The sequence below is a fragment of the Atractosteus spatula genome, assembly GCF_055471065.1.
Source record: "Atractosteus spatula isolate fAtrSpa1 chromosome 17 unlocalized genomic scaffold, fAtrSpa1.hap1 SUPER_17_unloc_4, whole genome shotgun sequence".
NCBI classification, from domain to species: domain Eukaryota; kingdom Metazoa; phylum Chordata; class Actinopteri; order Semionotiformes; family Lepisosteidae; genus Atractosteus; species Atractosteus spatula.
Genome location: NW_028296636.1, coordinates 240714 through 260483, shown reverse-complemented (window position 1 = coordinate 260483; position 19770 = coordinate 240714). Strand labels below are relative to the sequence as shown.

General features: G+C 46.2%; 2 protein-coding genes and 1 long non-coding RNA gene across 3 annotated transcripts; 2 read left to right on the top strand and 1 right to left on the bottom strand.

The window, feature by feature from the left end:
- Positions 1-3206: 3206 nt before the first annotated feature.
- LOC148810822 (apelin receptor A-like) lies at positions 3207-4456 on the bottom strand. Its single transcript, XM_088908850.1, has 2 exons — positions 4423-4456; positions 3207-3757 (listed from the first exon to the last, which is right to left on the bottom strand). Exons 1-2 carry the CDS (start codon positions 4454-4456, stop codon positions 3207-3209), a joined length of 585 nt encoding a protein of 194 aa, XP_088764976.1.
- Positions 4457-4970: 514 nt separating this feature from the next.
- Positions 4971-6401, top strand: LOC148810821 (uncharacterized). The gene is made up of 3 exons (XR_016086589.1): positions 4971-5017; positions 5257-5291; positions 6381-6401. It is a non-coding gene; the product is annotated as an uncharacterized LOC148810821 (long non-coding RNA).
- Positions 6402-7818: 1417 nt separating this feature from the next.
- Positions 7819-19706, top strand: LOC148810820 (ATPase MORC2-like). The gene is made up of 9 exons (XM_088908849.1): positions 7819-7847; positions 8238-8304; positions 11858-11962; positions 12898-13095; positions 14151-14211; positions 15077-15212; positions 16102-16278; positions 17375-17468; positions 17791-19706. The coding sequence occupies exons 1-9, from the start codon at positions 7819-7821 to the stop codon at positions 18124-18126; spliced, it is 1203 nt and encodes a 400-aa protein (XP_088764975.1). The 3' UTR covers positions 18127-19706.
- Positions 19707-19770: the final 64 nt, after the last annotated feature.

Genomic DNA, 19770 nt, shown 5'->3' with positions numbered 1-19770 from the left:
GATCAGCACTTTGCAGGAAGAAATTAAATGAATAGTTCAGGTGAAAATAGGGGGAAATAATTAAGATCTTCAGACCTGCTTGTGTTTTCAGCCACATGTCGCTAATATTTCTCCAAGGCCTAAATGCTTTTAATTCAGGTTGTAATTTTACTTGATTGCCTGACTCAATAAGCTGGCTGCCAGAGGAATCGATTCACAACTTCCTGAATCAACCATTTTTAAACATCTTATAAAGCACACATTCTGATAACCAAATAATCACCTGTGCAGTTCAACTGTTAGTAAGATGTTAGTCATCTTTCATCATCTGTATTCATCTGGTAATATTCTACAGGTCTTACAACAAGTGCTCACAGTCAAATGCCATACATAATGACGGCTGAGGGAAACACATACCTTAATCCTCTAGCAAGCTCAACAGATTGTTTTAGTGGTTACTTGGGAATGCAAATGACAAATCATCAGTTTTCTTGTCTCCGAACACTCTGGTTGGCCTGCAAGTTACTTCATTCATACAGAATGAAGGGGCTTAACTCAGCACTCGTTTTGTCCTGATGTCATGTAGAACGTGTTGTGGTTTGTATGTCCTGTGAGATTTCATGTGTGGTTTACCACTGGCTGACAGTTCTTAAATGTAATACAGTGGCCTTAAAGTTCAAAAGAAATTCACTGCACACCTGCTAGGACATGAATCTTGTAACTTAAGATCTGACAGCACTTGTCAGGCTTTTTTGTGTCTGTAAAGCCAGAATTTCTGGTGACTCCAAGGCAGCATATCCCTAACAATAGAGGTCGTTTCTATCATGTTCTTCAACTTAGACATGGTCCTTACTACTGCAGGTAAAAGCCCCATGGATTCTTCTGGAATGTAGCAATTAACACACTTAATTTAAGATTCTTTCTTGTATGCACATTCTGAAGTTTGCTATCGGATTGCTGACATGAAATTATGTTTGTCTTAGGAGAACACACCTCAATACATCACTCACTCAGGGTGCATTTTCAAATGTACAAACTTTTTTTTGTGGAACGCAAGCTTAATATTGTTAAAATACACAAGTGCATATAATCCTAATAGAACTGCAAGTCTTGTTAAGTATTAATAGTAATGGTCAGGATTAAAGACACATGAATGAAAGCTTACATACAGTACGTTGTAGTGGACTGCTTCATTTTTTTAAGGGCACCAAGTTACATAAAGTCAATGGAGCAGAGAGCTTTTGTACACAATTCTACAGTAACAACATTTCATATCACCCAGCATAATTATCATCCAGGTGGGGCTGCACACTGGTGGTGGTGAGGGGGAGTCCCCATTACCTGTAAAGCGCTTTGAGTGGAGTGTCCAGAAAAAAGCGCTATATAAATGTAAGCAATTATTAATTATTATTATTATTAATTACAGAAGTCTGTTGTATAATATATGATTGTTTAATTTGTGTTAAATTGTTGCAGTGTTTATGAACTAATATACTTTGTAAGGTTGGGATGAAAACTCTTATTGCATAGAAATGCTGTGAAAAGACTTTTTTACCTCTGACTGTAGTATGAATCAATTAACTCAATAGTAAGACCAGTCTTTCTCAGCGCTTGTGTAGTACATCATTTTCTGAATTTGTGCTTCCCTGTAGCATCCTAATAAGGCACAAGAATGATGTATTCATGCTATATGTGAATGGTGGTTAGTTCCTGGGAGTTTTCTTGTTTGAGTAGATGCACATGAAGTGATGTAATATCTATTAAAGGGTCCTATAACTTTCCACTCTAACAGTAATGTGAACTCTGCCCCATTTTTCCAGTATTAAGTGAACTATTCTACCTTAAGATTCAAGCCCACCTGTCACTTTATTCATATTCTGGCAAAAAACAACACAAAAAATACATCGTGTCTGGGGAATTATTGACATCTGCTTGACCACATTGCTGCAGGCAGATGTTTAAAAGTTAGAGACCAGACTCTGCTTCTTTTTCTAATTCCTTTATAGTGCATTTTTAACATGCCTGGCGGGCTTGCTGAGACACCCTTGCTTTAACTCAGCCAAGAAAAAGAATTTCCTGGAAAAGCTCAATATCCCAAAAGAACTGCAGTCATTATTTTCCCTGTGCTTTTTTTTAAAGCAGCAGGCTGCTCGGTTCCTCTCGTCTTCAAAAACTGAAACAACTGCACAAATGAGCAAGTGTGGGAAGAGACACAGCAGCACTAAAGGCAGGGTGACATTCACACGGCCAGCAGGGATTGAAGAAAGTTAAGAGGAATATTTTAAAAACACTTTTTATTTACAAATAGGAAATGCTAAGAAGCATCCAGATACAGTAGTTAGTTATAGGCAAAAACATACAATCCATAATACAAATCCTTAATTTCTGAGACATTCACAGCAAAAGCCACTTACAGATGATAAGTCACCCCAGCTCCAAAGTCATGTAACAACAGTGCATTCAAGTCAATTCGTAGCCATCATCTCCTAGACCTCTGCTCCCCCTCCCAGAAAAACATTTGGCAACAGCCATCTGCCTGCCCGACCACCTCTGTCGTCCGACATGTTAATTCAACTGCAACACCTTCCTTCTAATCACACTCACCAGCCCCTGGCCCCTTTCCTTCATTAGCACAGATTAGCAAAAGTGGAGACTGGGCTGCACAATCTTTCTTCTTTAAAACAAGTGCTAAGGAAACAGTACGACAGCAACAGAGCACAAAAAAACCTGGAAAACACTCGGTACATTTTTCTTTCCCAGTGTGACCAGGCTGAAACTTCACTGCCAACAACTTATGACCTCCCTCTCATCTCACTCCTCCTGTCCAGAATTCAGCCCTGGTTGAATTCTTTACGGCAATTTACAGCATGTACTCTTTTTAAAAAAAAGGCAAGCCAGAAAAAAATAAGTCTTTGAAACACATTTACCTCTTTCAAAAATGTGTACAACGCAAGCGGCTGGAGGCACAGCCAGCTGGCCCCAGCGTTGTTTGTTGGGGGAACCCCTCATAGCCCAGGTATAAGCGCGTGGGCTTACCCCAATAACAGAACAAGTCCACACATTGGGTTTTCCAAGTGTTACAGCCCAGCGAACAGACCGGGTTTTCAGTTTTTCAAAGTCCCTTTCTCCCACAATGGGGGGAAGGTGATCTCAGTCCGGGAACCGCGTGCTTTTTTCTGCGCGCCGGCTCCGTGCACACAGTCTGTCGCCCCCAGGAGCGGGGCTCCCTACACCTTGGTGGCCAGCGACTGCACCTCGGACTTCTGGGTCTGCGTGCTGAGGGTGGACGACAGCGAGCTCATCTGGCCGTGCATGGCCTTCTTCAGGTTGAGCAGGCACAGGCACTGCGAGCGGAAGCGCAGGTCGAAGAAGGCGTAGAGGAAGGGGTTGAGGCAGCTGTTGACGTAGGCCAGGCAGGTGGTGTACGGGTGGGCGTGCAGCAGGACGCTCAGCAGGGCGCAGGTCTGGGGAAGCACCTTCAGGTAGATGAAGGCATCCAGGCTCTTCAGCACGTGGAAGGGGGTCCAGCAGAGGGCAAAGACCACCACCAGGGTGGTGATGATCTTGAGCAGCCGCTGCTTCTTCTGGTCCTCCTTGCGGAGGTTGTTGAAGTGGCGGGTGACGGTGCTGCCGATGAAGCAGTAGAACGGTGACCTCTGAGTTTTTGGACAATGTGAGTCATTCAGCACATTCAGTGATGTCTGTGGTTGGCGCTTTGAGGTCTTGCTCTCCTTAATTCCTTCTAAGAGCAGCGGGTGGCTGAATTCCTGTCCTAAAGCTGTCGGGGGTTGGTGCATACACTCACACGTTTTATGCGTTTTTGGCAAAACCTGAAATTTGCTGTGGATCCAGTCAGGCTGAATGGCTTCCTGTTTGGCTGACTTGGGACTGGAACACACTGCACTTCTCGACTCTAGTGTCTCGAGTTTGATTCTGTCTTGACGTGCTCTCCGTGTAGCATTTACAGTTTTTTTCTCTTGGCCATGTGGAAGCTCCAGGTGATAGATAGATACTTTATTGATCCCGTGAGGGAAATTGCAGTGGAACAGCAGCTTCATGCAGTCAACACAGCATAGTGTAACGAATGATACAATAATAATACAATACATACAATACAGTCAGTACAGTCAGTGAGTGAGGTGCTCCAGTTACCTTCCGTAGTGGAATGTAGGAATGTTGTCTGAGGCTACCGGGTAACTCTAAATGGTCCGTCCTCTGCCTGAGTGAATGTGTATCCCATCCATTATCTACACATTATCTATACCACTACAGGACCACACTGCATCGTGGTCCTGTATTGGTATAAACGGTCCCGAAAATGACCATGTGGTTGTCTGGACTATCAAGATGTCTCCTGCACAGCCCCCAGTGTCAGTGCAGTTACAGTGGGCCTTGGCTGCCCCCTGTTCGGCTAATGCAGTTTGCTGTTCCACCAAGACTTGCCGTTCTTGCCGCCAAGTCTTGGTGGAACATTCATTCTTGCCGTCTGCCATAAGACTGTACAACGCATCCACCTTGCGTCTTGGCAGAGGCAACATCGACAGTGACCTGTTTCTGGACTAAACGCATCTACACATCTACTGCTACATCTGTTCTCTTTCTTTTTCTTTTTCTTTTTCCCGTTTACAACCACTTTTTGTGCAATATATGCCAGGGACCTGTGCAATACATTTATATTTATATCTATAGTTACATCTATATTTATATTCATATGTGTGATACGATTTTCTGTGTACTGTTCTGTTCTAGTTTGTTCTTGTGCGTCCGGACTGTGAGTAACTCTTGTACTGTATTGTATGTATTGTACTATTATTATATATTTCGTTACACTGTGGCTGTGTTGTGTGTGTTAAGCTGCTGTTGCACTGCAATTTCCCTCACGGGATCAATAAAGTATCTATCTATCTAAGACAAGTTATTATTTTAAAAAACTCAGTATCGTTGTCGCATAATTTGAGTCAGTCATTTCTTTTCACTCTTTCAGGACCACTCACGAGTTCCTGTTTGGAGCCCTAGCTGAGCTTGTGAACAACGCAAGGTACAAATCCTCTTTCTAGCCTGCTTTCTTCCTTTCATCCTGGCTCGCTGTTTGTGTAGATGTTCAGCTTAGCGCAAGGTTCTCAAAGGGAAGGTTGGTATGTTAAGCTTAGTTAAGTTTAGTTCCGTTCATAAATCAGTTGAGGTAGTGCAGAAACTGTCATTTGTAACCACAGAATATCTATCTGCTGCCTCTTCCACTTCCCACAGAGCATATCTAATGTTGTTTTGTCTTTGCAGGGATGCGGATGCTAAAAGAATAGACATCTACACAGGTAGTTTTCACATACTGCGCTCAACCATCTGTTTCTGGTACTGTGTCTTCAAACAGTATGGTCTGTTTGTCTGACAGCTGAGTATGGCGGTTACTCTGACTTGTGATCTGAACCGAGAGGAAGGTGTTTTGGTGTTTTTATGTTTCCTCAGGCGCTGGCTGTGCTGTAGTTATTATGAGGACCGCCGCTGCTTGCAGAAAGAGCAGAGTAATGTGATGTGTTCATGAAAGAGCTCTCAGCAAAGGGAACAGCTGCAGAAGTACAGGAGCCCTGAGAGCGAAAACCGTATTTGCAGATTTTTTGTCGAAAATATTTCGAAAAAAAGTTTCTTCTATGCCTCTTTTAAGTTTGTGGCCACTTATCTTAGCAAGCAGTAGGAAGGGTTCTGACTAATAAATGGAAAGTATGTTGTCAGGACATAAGCCTCCATCTGTTTGTAATGTGGAATCGCCTGTTGCTGTCACCATCTTCTTCATGCCTCATTTCATCAGGTTAATTTAGAAATATAAAGCTCAGCGGCTCACAGTCTTGAACCTTAGCAATTTGGTAGGTTTATGTTTTTGCTGTGCATACCTTAGCAAATTAAAACTCTCACTCTCACTCTCAATGGATTTTAAATCCAATTTTGCTCTTGCCAATCGTTTTATTGTTCTGGCCAGATTGTGGGGTGCTTCTATGTTTTATTTTAAACTGACTTTGAAGTCACCTGTTGACTTTTGTTCTGTATATATTGCTCCAGTTAATCACGTTTGGAGAGATTCATCCCCGTTTCCAAATGAGGCAGAGGGTTCATAGCTCTAATTTTATGAAAATATTTAATTTGCAAGTCTTAATGCATCTATCTTACGAGTTTTCGAAAGTGGGTAACGTATTTTAAATTGCTAGGTGCTCACCTTCTGAGTAGCTGAACTGGCTAAAACAAGCAAGTTCACATAAAAGGCCAGAATCGTAGGTCATTTTCGGTACGTGTATGTCAAAAGTGGGTAAGCCTCATCCGTAAGCTCCTCATGCTGTCAGGAGTAAGTGTCTGTCTCTGTAGAGCAGGGCGGTGTTATCTCTCTGGCCCACTTTCTGTCCTCTCCTCTCCAGAGAAGAAGCCGGAGCTGCGTGGTGGGTTCATGCTGTGTTTCCTTGACGATGGGACTGGAATGGACCCCAGTGAGTACAAGCCTTGCTGTGGATTTAATCCTCTGTTTGTGTGTAAAACAGTTACCTGTCAGCATTCATAATGGATGTTAATTGTATGAAAATCTGCACATATACAAATATGTTCAAGTAAGTAGCTGCGTCAGCAAATAAACCTTTACTTGTTCCATATTCAAATATGTCATGGATATCCCAGTGACGCAGTTTTTAGTATTGATGCCTCATAGCACGTGGGTTTCCTCTGGGTGCTCCATTTTCCTCCCACAGTCCAAAGACATGCTGGTGGATTCATTGGATTCTGGGAGAATTGTCGCTTGGCATGAGTGTGTGTGAGTGTCCTGTGATGGACTGGCGACCTGTCCAGGGTGTGCCTTGTCTTGCACCCGCTGCTTGCTGGGATAGACTCCGGCTCCTCTCTGACCCTGTACTGGATAGATCGGTTAGAAAAGGGGGGGATAGGTGGAAACATGCCACATGCTCATTTCTCTTGTGAGGTTTGCCGCATTCGTTTTCGGTTGCAATGTTGTGTTTTGTCAGTTCATTGAAAGACTGAGTTGTCTTTATACATGTGACCCAGCGGTGAGTTACCGTTAAAAGAACCCGAAATTACTAGGGAGTTGTAACGGTATATACGGTGTTGTTGCCCTATTTACACCCTAAATACCCGCTATATAAATGCAATTATTGCTACTATCCATGCAGTCCTTCTCTCTGTTTGTAAATGTACCCAATTTCCCCAGCCTTTGTGATGCACAGGGTTTATTTTAGTTCAAAGGAATCCTGGGTCGTGGTTGTTTGCCTGTTGGCCACAGGGGGGCGCGTGTCTGCGGAGCAAGGGGGTGTGAGCAGAGTCGGGGAAGAGCGCAGTACACTCCCTCCACCACCACGCTGCCCTCCGCTGTCTGCGCCCTGAGCTCCGTCACTCTCCCACTCTTCTGCTTCACCGCAGGCGCCGAGCCGGTCACCTTCGTCTTCTTGGGCTGCGGCTCCTCCTCCTCGCTGTTCTCTGCCTGGGGGGGGGGGCTCTCTTGCGCTGGCTCCCTGCGGGCGTTGCCTGCTTTGCTGTGCTCTGTGCGGCGGAGGGAGAAGAGGGGAGAAGGGCTCATTCAAGGCTCATACCTCTTTGCTCGGGAGCCGACAGCAGCTGGCCGTCAGCGGGAACGCTCCCCCTCTGCATGAGCAGGCTCGTACTCAGCTTGTACGCCGCAGTGTGTCAGAGCCGTCACAATCACCTACAACACATACTTCTTACACACCCAAGGAGCACTCAGTAAATCTGATGTGCTTTTGCGGTTTCGATTATCCAGAGCTGTTTTTGACATATTCGGTATTTTGTGTGTGACCCAGGGTGAATAGCGGCCTGTTATGCCAAATCCACTAGATGGCGCTACCTCTTAGCTGGCGGCTCCTGTCAGGTGAGTTCAGCGTTCTGCGCATGGGCAGTAGGGACTCAGAAGCAGTGAGTTACCGTTAAAAGACCCCGAAATTACTAGGGAGTTGTAACGGTAAATACGGTGTTGTTGCCCTATTTACCCCCTAAATGAGTATAAAGGGGCACTTCATAGGATTGAGACAAGAGTAGCGAGATGGATATTAGATTTTAACGGAGTACACTGAGGCGGTAGCCAGTTTTTAGACAACTACTCGGGCTGGGGATATCTGTTTATTGATTTGTAAGTAATGGGTTTCACATGCTCCTTGTATTTTCTGTTCCTTCGTTCTTTACAGAGATTTATGTTTAGCACCGTTTGTTAAGTGTACGCAATTGTAAGTATGATACTAATTATGGTCGTAATGTAGTTCTCAGGGAGGGCTGAGAGGTGACCCGCGCAGCCTGGGAGCGGCTTATTTCTGCCCGCGCTGCGTGGTGAGTTGTTTGAACTTCAACTGTGATGTAATTTATTTATTTTTTTGTTGTTCAGTGTAGATGCGTTTCTGTAATGGTCAGATGGAATGTAAAAAACTGTAAAACTAAACATGTTTTCTTTGTTTTCCCCTCTGCGTGAAAGAACCACTGCCGTATTGTGTGTATATAAAAATATTGTTATATGTCATTTCTTTTGTTATTTTATTTTTGTTTTTTAAACTAAGAACAGATCAGACCACATACTCACCTAGAAATAAAGAACCCCAAAATTATATTGGTGTCCTGTGCTGATTATTCTTTGCCAGGCTACACAATTTTGGTACCAGGAGTGGGGTTTCTGATAGTCTGGGGGTTCTGACTCTCACAGTAAAGCGGTGGTGCATAAAATACGGTAGTGGTGAAGACAGCTGTCCAAGGAGGCTGATAACGGACGGAGAAGGCCAGGTCCAGAGGTCCAGTGGCCAGTGTGCTGGGAACCAGACGACACCAACGGCCAGTGGAGGACGTCTTCTTGTCTCTTCAGACTCATCTGCTGAACTGTGGTATTCCAAGATTGATGTTTGCACAGAGACTGTGTTTGTGAACAGTTCCCAAAATGTCAGGTGATGACAGGGATGATGGTGCAGCAGTTGATGGTCGTGTAGTTACGGAGAATGGTAATGGTGACAACCTCCATGACTTGAGGTCTCAAGTAGAAGACCTAGTTAGAAAATATGACCAAGCCATGGCCACTATTGCTGCACTGGGTCCTGAACCAAAACGTTCATATGTGTATGTACCTAGAGAACGTAATGTACAGCCTTTTAGTGGTGATATAACTAAAGATGGTTGCTCCGTTGACGAGTTTATCGAAGAAGTTGAACGAGTAATCAGAGCCAGGGAACAGACTCCTGCTGAGCAGTATGACCTTGTGTTATCATTGTTGAAGGGTCCGGCCCTAGAAGAAGTACGTTTACGTATGGGTGGTGAATCTAGACAGGTCAGTGATATATTCAGTTACCTCAGACATGCTTTCAGGGAGAAGCGCAGTGTTTCCCAACTGTTGCAAGCCTTTTATGGCTGTAAGCAAAGGGAGGGGGAAGATCTTTGCAATTACTCTCATTCTCTCTCTCGCATGCTCGGCGCTGTGTTAAAGGTATCGCCTGATGTAGTGTCGGATGAGAAGCGAGCTATCCGAGATCAGTTCATAGAGGGGGTTAGGGATTTATCTCTATCGCCCAGGACGCTGCAACACTGCTGCTGATGCCCTCTCTAGGCAGCCATTTGCAGGGGAGCCTGAACCTGACCCTGATGATGTCGAATATGATGATTGTGTGGCTATCTGTAATGTTGTCAGCAGAGGCACACCCCTGGAGCCAGATTTGGTGGCAGCCGGTATGAAATGCTGCAAAATAAGACAGATCCGTGTTTTGGAAGCGGGAGTGGATTGTGATAACTTGAACAAGTCACAGAGTAACACCCAAACTTTCCCAGGGTATACAAAGAAGGAGCTCCGTCGGTTTCAAGATGCTGATCCCTCTCTCAGTGCTTTCCGGATGTTCTGGAATAAGTAGAGAAAACCAGGGAATAAGGAGAGATCAAAGTTGCCTAAATCTACCTTGTCTTTGTTGAAACAGTGGCACCGGGTGCGAGAGCTTGATGGGCTATTGTACAGGGTGATCGAAGATCCTCATGTTGGTGAATGTTTCCAACTCCTCCTGCCTGATTGTATGAAAGATCAAATATTGGAAAGTGTACATGACCAGATGGGTCATCAAGGAATTGAACGCACTCAGAATCTGTTGAGACAGAGATGCTTTTGGGTGGGCATGTATAATGATGTGGAACAGTGGGTCAAGAAGTGTCAATGGTGTATCCTGACCAAAATGCCACAGCCAAAAATCCAGGCACCCATCAAACCATTTATAGCTACTAGGCCTTTAGAGGTTGTCGCTGTCGACTACACGGTCCTCGAGCCAGCCTCTGATGGGCGGGAGAACGTGTTGGTAGTTACTGACGTGTTTACCAAGTTTACACAGGCTTTCCCGACTCGTGATCAGAAGGCAGACACTACAGCAAAAGTCCTCCTGAAAGAATGGTTTATGAAATTTGTATGCCCTGAAAGGTTGCATCGTGACCAGGGAAAAACCTTTGAGAGTCAGGTAGTTGCAGAGCTGTGTAAACTTTACGGAGTGAAGAAAACACGCACCAGTCCTTTCCATCCTCAAGGAAACCCACACTGTGAACGGTTCAACAGGACCCTACATGACCTTTTACGCACGTTGCCTCCTGAGAAGAAGCGCCGTTGGCCAGAACATCTGCCGGAGTTAGTCTATGCCTACAATGTGACACCTCACGCTAGTACGGGATATTCGCCTTACTTCCTTCTGTACGGAGTGCATCCTCACTTACCTGTTGATGCGTTACTGGGCCAGGAGGAGGTGCTGGATAAAAGACATGATTGGCTGGTGGTCCACCAGGAACGGTTGAACGAAGCACATGCCCGAGCTAAAGAGTACGCAGAACAAAAAGCTGCGGAAAGAGTTGCACTGCAAGAAGACAAAGTGTTCTTTCCCCCAGTCAGTGTAGGTCAGCTGGTTTATCTGAGACACAGACCGTTGGGCAGAAATAAGATACAGGATGCTTGGGGACCTACTGTGTATAGGGTGGTAGAGGTGCAGGGTACGACACACGCAGTGGAACCATTGGAAGGTGGTCCTATAAAGCGGGTACACAGGGTTAATTTAAGGCCATGTGTGGGCCCTGTCCCAGCCCCCAGGTGTGTTAGAAACCAGTCCCCCACAGGAACGTCTGTTAGTACCCTTTCAGAGTCTCCGCCAGAGTTTGTAGTGTTGGAGGAGGTTTCGCTTCCAAGATTAACTCGGGAGGTGTTCCCTGAGTCATTAGATGTTGCTAGTGATGAGGATCTCTGTGGTAGTGAATCAGAAGTGTTCTCTGAGCCTCTTAGGTTTGAACCTGCTCCTGAATCTACAGGTGCTGTGCAGGTTAGGACTGAGGCTGACACCGAGCCTTCTAGGGCTGAGCCTACTACCAGCTTCTCTCCTTGTGACCGTGTAGTAAATGTACCTACTCCTGTTCCACGCAGAAGTCGTAGGGCCAATGCTGGGGTGCACACTAATCCTTTTCATGAACCCAAGTCTGTCTGTAATGCGATCTCCTTAACTCCAGAAGTCTTTTCCCAGATGATGGCAAACTTAAGTGCTGTCCTTTTTAGGGAGGCAGTCAAGGGGGTGAAGGGTTGATAGGCACCGGGACGTTGACTATGCAGCAGGGAAGCCTGGCAAAGAATAATCAGCACAGGACACCAATATAATTTTGGGGTTCTTTATTTCTAGGTGAGTATGTGGTCTGATCTGTGCTCCTTGGGTGTGTAAGAAGTATGTGTTGTAGGTGATTGTGACGGCTCTGACACACTGCGGCGTACAAGCTGAGTACGAGCCTGCTCATGCAGAGGGGGAGCGTTCCCGCTGACGGCCAGCTGCTGTCGGCTCCCGAGCAAAGAGGTATGAGCCTTGAATGAGCCCTTCTCCCCTCTTCTCCCTCCGCCGCACAGAGCACAGCAAAGCAGGCAACGCCCGCAGGGAGCCAGCGCAAGAGAGGCCCCCCCCAGGCAGAGAACAGCGAGGAGGAGGAGGAGCCGCAGCCCAAGAAGACGAAGGTGACCGGCTCGGCACCTGCGGTGAATCAGAAGAGTGGGAGAGTGACGGAGCTCAGGGCGCAGACAGCGGAGGGCAGCGTGGTGGTGGAGGGAGTGTACTGCGCTCTTCCCCGACTCTGCTCACACCCCCTTGCTCCGCAGACACGCGCCCCCCTGTGGCCAACAGGCAAACAACCACGACCCAGGATTCCTTTGAACTAAAATAAACCCTGTGCATCACAAAGGCTGGGGAAATTGGGTACATTTACAAACAGAGAGAAGGACTGCATGGATAGTAGCAATAATTGCATTTATATAGCGATTTACATGTTTCCAGGAAACCCACTTTATCACCCACTGAAGTGCTGCACCTTCTTGGGTGATGCCTCTCGCCCTTTTTCAACACTATGCGGCAGATCAGGTAGAGATATGAGAACTCCCTTCTGTGGCATTAAGGGGGTGTTTTAAGACTAAAGACTAAATTAAGAACACAAGATGACAGACTTTGGGCAAAGGAGCCCAGTCGTTGTTTGGTTTTAACTGGACTTTTGCTTAGTTTTCACCTGTGTCTTTTGAGGTGTGTTTCACTGTTCATTCTGATGGATTTATGGAAATGGTTGAAAGCCAGAGTGAAATTTAGCTAGGACATCACGGGTAGCATCCCTGCTTTTAAGCACAGTGCCTCTGCATCTTTAATGACCAGCTCGTCGGGATGTCTGCTTAATATCTCATCTGAACGATGGACTTTCCTGCAGCGCGGTGTGCTTAACCAATGGAAATGTTAAAGGCGTCGCAGTTGGACCTTGAATAATGATAATATTATATCAACGTGGGGAAGGTGAGGGCCTGAGGTTTCTGCACATCCCTAAGCTCCCCTGTCTGTTCTGGTGGCGGGTGTTGTACTGGACTGCCCCTTCTCCGGAGTCACGTGCGATGTGCTGTCCTTGAATCTGCAGAGCGCTGGGAAGCAGATGCCTGGCTCCAGACGGAGGACACTCCCTCCTGCTGAGAGCACGGAGGAGGAGGAGGAGGAGGAAGAAGAGAAAAGGCCAAGCTCTGGCAAAAACAGGCTGGCGGCTGCAATTGCGCCCCAGGTGTTCAGAGCAGCGGCCGAGCCAAGCGCTCGGAGAGCCCAGAGCAGTGTGGTGGTGGAGGTACGCTGATCCCCCGACGGGGCGCGGTTCCGAAAAGCCCTCTAGGCGGTAGCCTCCTTCCCCCAGCACAGACAGGCGGCGGTGTCTGGTCTCAGTCGCTGCAGCAGAGCCTGGCGTGTGGCTCGTCCTGCAGCCCTCTCTCTGGCAGGCAAGGCCCGCAATTCTGCAGTTCTGTGGGTCTCAAGCTGACGTCATGCGATACTGGAAACGTGGACGCGCTATCGCAGTTTTTTAGCCAAGATTGGCAATGATGTCGGTAGCTAAAACATTTCTGTTACAGCTTGGTGCACCTGACACTTTCCGTGTCTAGAGGTGATGACATTTTATAGCTTTGCTTCGCAAATTTTCCTTTGTGATGATGACTCCTTATGATGAACCACTGCCTTTTGCCAAAATGATGTACTATACAGCAGTAAAAAAAACATAAAGCCAGAAAGAAAAGATCTAGTTGGCTGTGGCAATTGTTTTGGGGAGCAAAACATCCCAAATACTACACATCCGGCACTACACATGCATCCGGCGCCCTGATAAATTATCTAGATATGATAAAGGTTCTTGGTATTCATACATCTGAGTATCCAGATTGTGGTGTATTTAGATAAAGAATTTGATGAATTTTTTGTGCTGGTGAGAGAACGCCAGCTTTCGCTTTCTCTAGCACGCGGTGTCCTATCCGAGCTCTGAGCTCTTGGTTATTTAATTGAACCTGAAGTTTAAACTAATTGAAGCTTTTGATGCATTTCTGTTCTTGAACGTCGGAAGATGGTAAGAACAAAAACAAAAGTAACTTGAAACCTGTACCCATTTGGAGTGCATTTAAAGGCATTTTTTAGCCCTCCTCTCCTCGTAGTCGACAGGATCTGATGAACCAAATTATTACCTTCACTTAGGGTTCAGTTAAGCAGCTGGAGAGCTCATCTGGAGTGGAAACCTGGAGGCTCTGGGGCTACGGTGGGGAAAGATTTGCTCTGGCGTTTGAGACATCAGCTAGTGGTTTCATTTCCAGAGCCAGACCCTGCTGTGCTTAATGCCAGGCTTGTCTCTTGTGTTGGCAGATCACGGACAGCAATGAAGAGGAAGAAGAAGCAGGAGTGGATCTCAAGGCAGCAAAGAAAGGTGAGCAGCTCTAGAGAGCTGTAGGAATCCACAGGAGGAATGTTAAGACACTGCAGCCCAGCCAGTGGGAGAGCCTGGCCAGAGTGACTCAGACCAGTAAACCTTTGCTTTAACTGAACATTAGATAGTGTAACATGTTCTTGTACAGCATACTTTTAAATAGATTTAAAAGCCATGAATGGCAATGGAGCAGGTAAAGGGTGGGCAAATTGCTCATGGTGGGTCTTGTTTGTGTTTCAGATGCTTTAACAATTTTTTTTAATACTCGTACGTTTTAAAAAGTAAATTCTAAAATAATGCTAACCATGTAAAAAAATAATCTGTAAGATGCATACATAATAAAACAAGGTAAAAATAAATACTACATAGATTTAAAATTCAGGAATACCAATGGAGCCCTAATGACAATAATAAACTTTATTTTATATCACTCCCTTACAATTGGCTTGTCAAAGCGCTTTACAGAAAAACAATGAGAGGAAAAGCAGAATTACACAAGCTACAATGAGGGATTAGAATACAGCAAAGGGGCACACAGAGCCTAGTTAAATAAAAGCCCTTCTACATCAGTTGCTTACACGGGTGTTAGTTGCGTGTTGTATATGTATTTTTTGTCATAGCATATTTTGAGAAAAAAATGAAAAAAAAACATTCATGATTAAGCAGACATTTGGCAATAACAGACACCTCTTCTCATTTATTAGCCCACTGAGCTGAGGGTGTACTGTAATATAAGAATTCTGCCTCCACTGCGGCATCCTCGTTTGGACCGTGCGTGATTGTGCTCGCAGAGGTGAAGGGCGCGAGTCATTGCAGGGTCGCTCTTTCAGGCCGCCTACAGTGTCCCCTTTGTCTGCTGATAGAGGCTTACTAGTGGAAGTGAAGGTGAACAAGGAGTGCTTCACCGGCCGCGTCTCGTCTGTGCAAGCTGGCAAGCAGGGCGTTCTCTGGAAAGTGAAGTTTGACTACGTGCCCACTGCCATCACCCCTCGTAGCAGGTGGTAAGTATCCTTTTCCCTTCGGGAAGGCTTTCCCGAGTTCCTTACAATATGGTTGGAGTAAACCAGCAGGTAGACGGATAACGGTGTCGGATTGCCATCTCCGATTTCAGGGATTTCTTCAAGGTTTTTCTGCAGAGCACTGGTTCACAGTAGGGGAAATGGTAAAAAATGACCTGTTCCGAGGTTAACCCTGAAATATTTGAACCCTGCTGCGGAACGTTTTGGAGGCCACGCACACAAAGCAATGCATTGTCACTTCACACAAATAGAAGCAGCAGGCAATGGTGTGGAGTTTATTCTCATGGCACACTTTCTTTGACCTTTTTGCACATTTGGGCAAGAGCTTCTTTGAATAATTGAATTCTTTCCATTTCTATAAAATAGTCATGCTGGTTACATTAATCAAGGTCTTTTTGACAAGGGTAATGTAAGCAACACAGTGCTTTCTGTAATATGTCCATAACAATTACTAATCCAGTTGGAAAGGTTTTAGAATAACCTGATATTCTAGTTTTCTGTGGTGTACAGATGAGCTGTACGTGAAAAGTGATTTAAACATGCTGCCATGTTGAGGCTAGATATGCAACCACGATCCTGAGGATAGGCAACGCTGATCTAGCTGATCCTGCTCGCCAGGCGTTGATCGGCAACCCTGAGCCTGCTCACTAGGAATTGTCTAAGGCAAGGTGCAATTGGTGGACAGACAATTTTCAATAAAACGGAACGTGTCTTGGCGGCAGCAACAGCACAACTGTCTTGAATGTACTTGAGCTGCCTGCCTTCCAAAGCGGGGTATGAAATAGCCAAAGAAAAGAAGTGGTTACCAGTCCTCCAGAGCCCAGGGATGTTGTCCGTGATGCTGCTGCCCTTCTCACGGTCTTGCTGGCAGGGTGCTGAAGGGCAGTGATGATGTGCGGCTGATGCGTCCTCCAACGCCCGAGTCCCAGAGTCCCAACACCTTGGAGGACATGGAGAAGGAGGAAGGAGCCCCCACCCGAATGGAGCCCGACACCACCCAGCCCACGGCCAGCCGGGAAGTCATCGAGAGCCTGGTTGTGAGGATGAGGTAGGCCAGGGGCTGAGTAACAGGCTGCGGAGAGGGTATCCGACCGATCCTGGGGCTTCCGGACCTCTGTGGCATCCTCCCCTTTTCTAACCACTTTATCATCAGGGTCACAGGGCAGCTGGGGCCTATTTTGGCAGGCAGCAGGCAAAAGGTAGGGTACAGTCTGGACCCAGTCCATCGCAGGACACACACAGACACACACTCACACCAGGGCCAGTTGACCTACCAGTATGTCTCTGGACTGCGGGAGGAAAACCATGCAAACACTGGGAGAACATACAAACTCCACGCAGACAGCACTGTAGGAATTAAACCGGGGCAGCAATGCTAATGATAACCACGGAACAAGTAAAGGTTTATTCCATTCTTTACTTGTTCCATTGCAGCCTAAGCATGCTGTTGTAGCACCCTACTTGAAAGAATGATAACCATGCTGCCCCTTCAGCGGTTTTTTATTCCTTTTATCCCCATCCGATTTGGAAGTGCCAGTAGTAATTTCTGCACTGTGCAGGACCCATGAGGAAGGACACGCTTGTTCCTCTGACGCGCTCGTCCCTCGAGCGGGCCACCTTGTGGCACGAGGCACAGGGCCTTAAGGGAGAGGGCTAGTGCACATTGCCTCCCTGACTAACATCACCGCCGGCTTGCAGCTTCCCATCGCTGGAGGCGCTGATCCGCGGAGAGATTCTTCTCCGCCTCACCACGACGCCTGAATCGTCTGCACTCGGAGCATCTCTCTGTACCGGTTCAGCTGTGCAGGAGTGTCTGGCTCCCGTATATATAGAGATGTACAGGGCGATTGCAAAGTTAGTTCGCCTCTTCAAACACAGTTACCCTGCAGACTGTTCTGTGAAGCCTTGGTATTTCATACACCTACAAATGAGACCACTGGGGACTCGTGTTCTCAGGTAATCCACATTTTTTCAATGGACAAGTGAAAAGTGCTCTGATTATTCCAAGTTCGGAGAACCAAGTGTTTATGTACTTTTCCTTCAGTCTTCTCCATAGCATATTAATATCTTTCCTGTACTTTAAAGATTCTTATGGTTGCAGACACAATTCTGTAACATATTTCCCTTTGCCTTAATCCTTCCAGGATGTTGCTACGGTACTTTTTCCCTCCGGATTTCCAGATCCCTAAGGATGATGTCAACACCATGACTGCAGAGGAGCTGGTGGCTTTCCCAATGGTAGGGAGCACTCTGGGATTGAGCAGAGAGCCTGCTGACACGAGGCTGCCGTTAGATAACCATTCATCAACAGGGCATGGGGGGACGTCCAGGGTTCACCAGGGAACACTGGAAGACAGCATTGTTGGTTATATAATTGACTAGCGGTTATTACACCTTCTTACATATTCTAAATATGAAAACTCTAGAAAGTTGAATTTAACACATAAATATTTGTGTTTGTGAGGAAATTGTAAGCATAAGTTAGATATTATATCTTAATACGCGACGGTCTCGGGTGGGGCAGCTGGGCTGACGCCTGCGCCGTGCCCTGCCTCCACAGAAGGAGTATTTCCAGCAGTACGAGCTGGGGCTGCAGACGCTGTGCAATTCCTACCAGAGCCACGCAGACGCGCGGGCCCGGGCCGTGGTGGAGAAGAGCAACAGCGCCGAAGCCAGGCTCCGCGAGACGGAGGAGAAGCTGCAGAAACTGCGCACCAACATCGTGGCTCTGCTGCAGAAAGTGCAGGAGGTGAGAGCAGCGCTGCAGCCAGGGCTGGGCTCCCACGCGCTGTTCACTCGCTGCCTGGACACGGGACAGCTCGTAAGAATTATCAGGCCACTGCTGGGAAAGTGGCACCCACTGTATCCAAGGTTTAGACCTATTCAGTTGGCGTGAAGCACCTTGGATATATCTTTCAGGCTGTCCAGCTGAATTACCTTGCTGGGGCAAATGCTACTGCTTTTAAAGTAAATAATAGTTTTATTTTCTTTGTTCATCGAATGTTGTTAGCAAGCACACGTTTCTGAAATCCCTAAAGGGTATTTTCTCCCTTTACGAGACGCACCAGACTGTACTCTTGACTGTCAGATCCGATACTTTTGTTTGGAAGTGACTCTTTTCACTTCACATTACGAATTCAAATGTAGATTTTCAGCAGTTCCGCTATAATTTTTGGCTGCATTGTGCCGAATAGCAGGCACCACAGCTTTGGCTTAATTTAATCCTCTACCTTGCGGGACATCGATATCAACACGGATGATGAGCTGGACGCCTACATTGAAGATCTGCTTACTAAGGGAGATTAAGAGACGCCTACTTCTTACGTCAGCCAAAGGGACTGATCACAGACAGCATAGCTGGCTTGGGCCCGTTCACCCTGTTCCACTTCCTGGAGTCGTCTGTTCTTCTCTTACATTGTTCTGCATTCCTAGAGACCAAGGCGTTTGTGGGCAGTGGCACTGGAGGGTCCAGGAGAAGGGGGCATCGCAGTGGTGGGTCAGTGGCTGGTTGCAGCAGCACTTTGGAAGCAAAGGAGCAGAAAGACTGCTTTTTTTTTTGCAGAAGCTCTCTCCTGCAGGGAACAGGGCTGGCACCACCCTCCCTGTGTGGGCAGTGCTCACCAACCCACCCCGAGCCTGAAAGCGAATCTGCTTTCGCTAATCTGTGGCTAAGCGGGGATGGAGGAATAACGCTAAATGGCATTAATTGTACCAAGGTAACAAAAACTACACTGCATTCAACTTTTAAGGACAGCCAATTGAAAGGGCAGAGGAGGCTGGAGGATGCTGTTTGGTTGTGGACCAAAGTAGCCTACGGAGATTGAGCTGAGCTGGGAGAACCGTCTTCTGCTTCCAAAGAAACTAAGATACCTTGCCTGGATGGCTGTGGTGTTCTCCTGGACCCAGGGAAAATGTGACTTTTACAGCTGAGCTCCAGTCTGTTAACATATTTCTGTTGGACGACTGTTTATGAAAAGCGCATCACCTTCCCCACGGTTTTTAAATTCCTAATTTTTAGTTATCACAGTTCAAAATTTCTACATTTTACCTAAAATAACGTAAGCTTTCTTTGGACTGTTTGTTGTTGTCTGTGACAACTTCACGTCAGGTCTTGCTCAGACTAAAGCTAAACCAGTAATGACCATTGTCAGAAAGTCACTATCGCACTCCCATTGTTGCATCTGCTGTTAAAAAAACAGATTTTCAAAGTAAGGTAAGACTGCTTTGTATATACCACAGGGTTTTTAAATAGCCATACAAAAACAGAGCAGGTAATAACTGCGAACTAATCATTCTGGATTTTTTCCAACTGTAGCTGATTTCAAGGATGTTAGCCATCATAGTCTACTGTGATGATGTGCATAAGATAACAGGGTTTCTTTGAGGCTGTCGTCTTGTGAAATACCATCTGTACTCTGATTTTTATTCTTGATGCAGTCACCTGTTCTCCAAATTAAATCCAAACTTTTAACTAAATGCAGGGTGCAATTTCCCGCTGGTTTTTTGACTGCTGTTTTCCGTTTGTCAGAAGCTTTTACTC

Excerpts from the sequence above, each read along its gene's own strand:
- LOC148810822 (XM_088908850.1), bottom strand. The coding sequence starts at position 4,456 with ATGAATGTTCCACCAAGACTTGGCGGCAAGAACG. Across the intron at positions 3,758-4,422 it reads AAGACTTGGCGGCAAGAACG|CTTTAGGACAGGAATTCAGC; the intron begins GCAAGTCTTGGT and ends AACCCCCGACAG.
- LOC148810820 (XM_088908849.1), top strand. The coding sequence starts at position 7,819 with ATGGCGCTACCTCTTAGCTGGCGGCTCCT. Across the intron at positions 15,213-16,101 it reads ATCACCCCTCGTAGCAGGTG|GGTGCTGAAGGGCAGTGATG; the intron begins GTAAGTATCCTT and ends TCTTGCTGGCAG. Across the intron at positions 16,279-17,374 it reads AGCCTGGTTGTGAGGATGAG|GATGTTGCTACGGTACTTTT; the intron begins GTAGGCCAGGGG and ends TAATCCTTCCAG.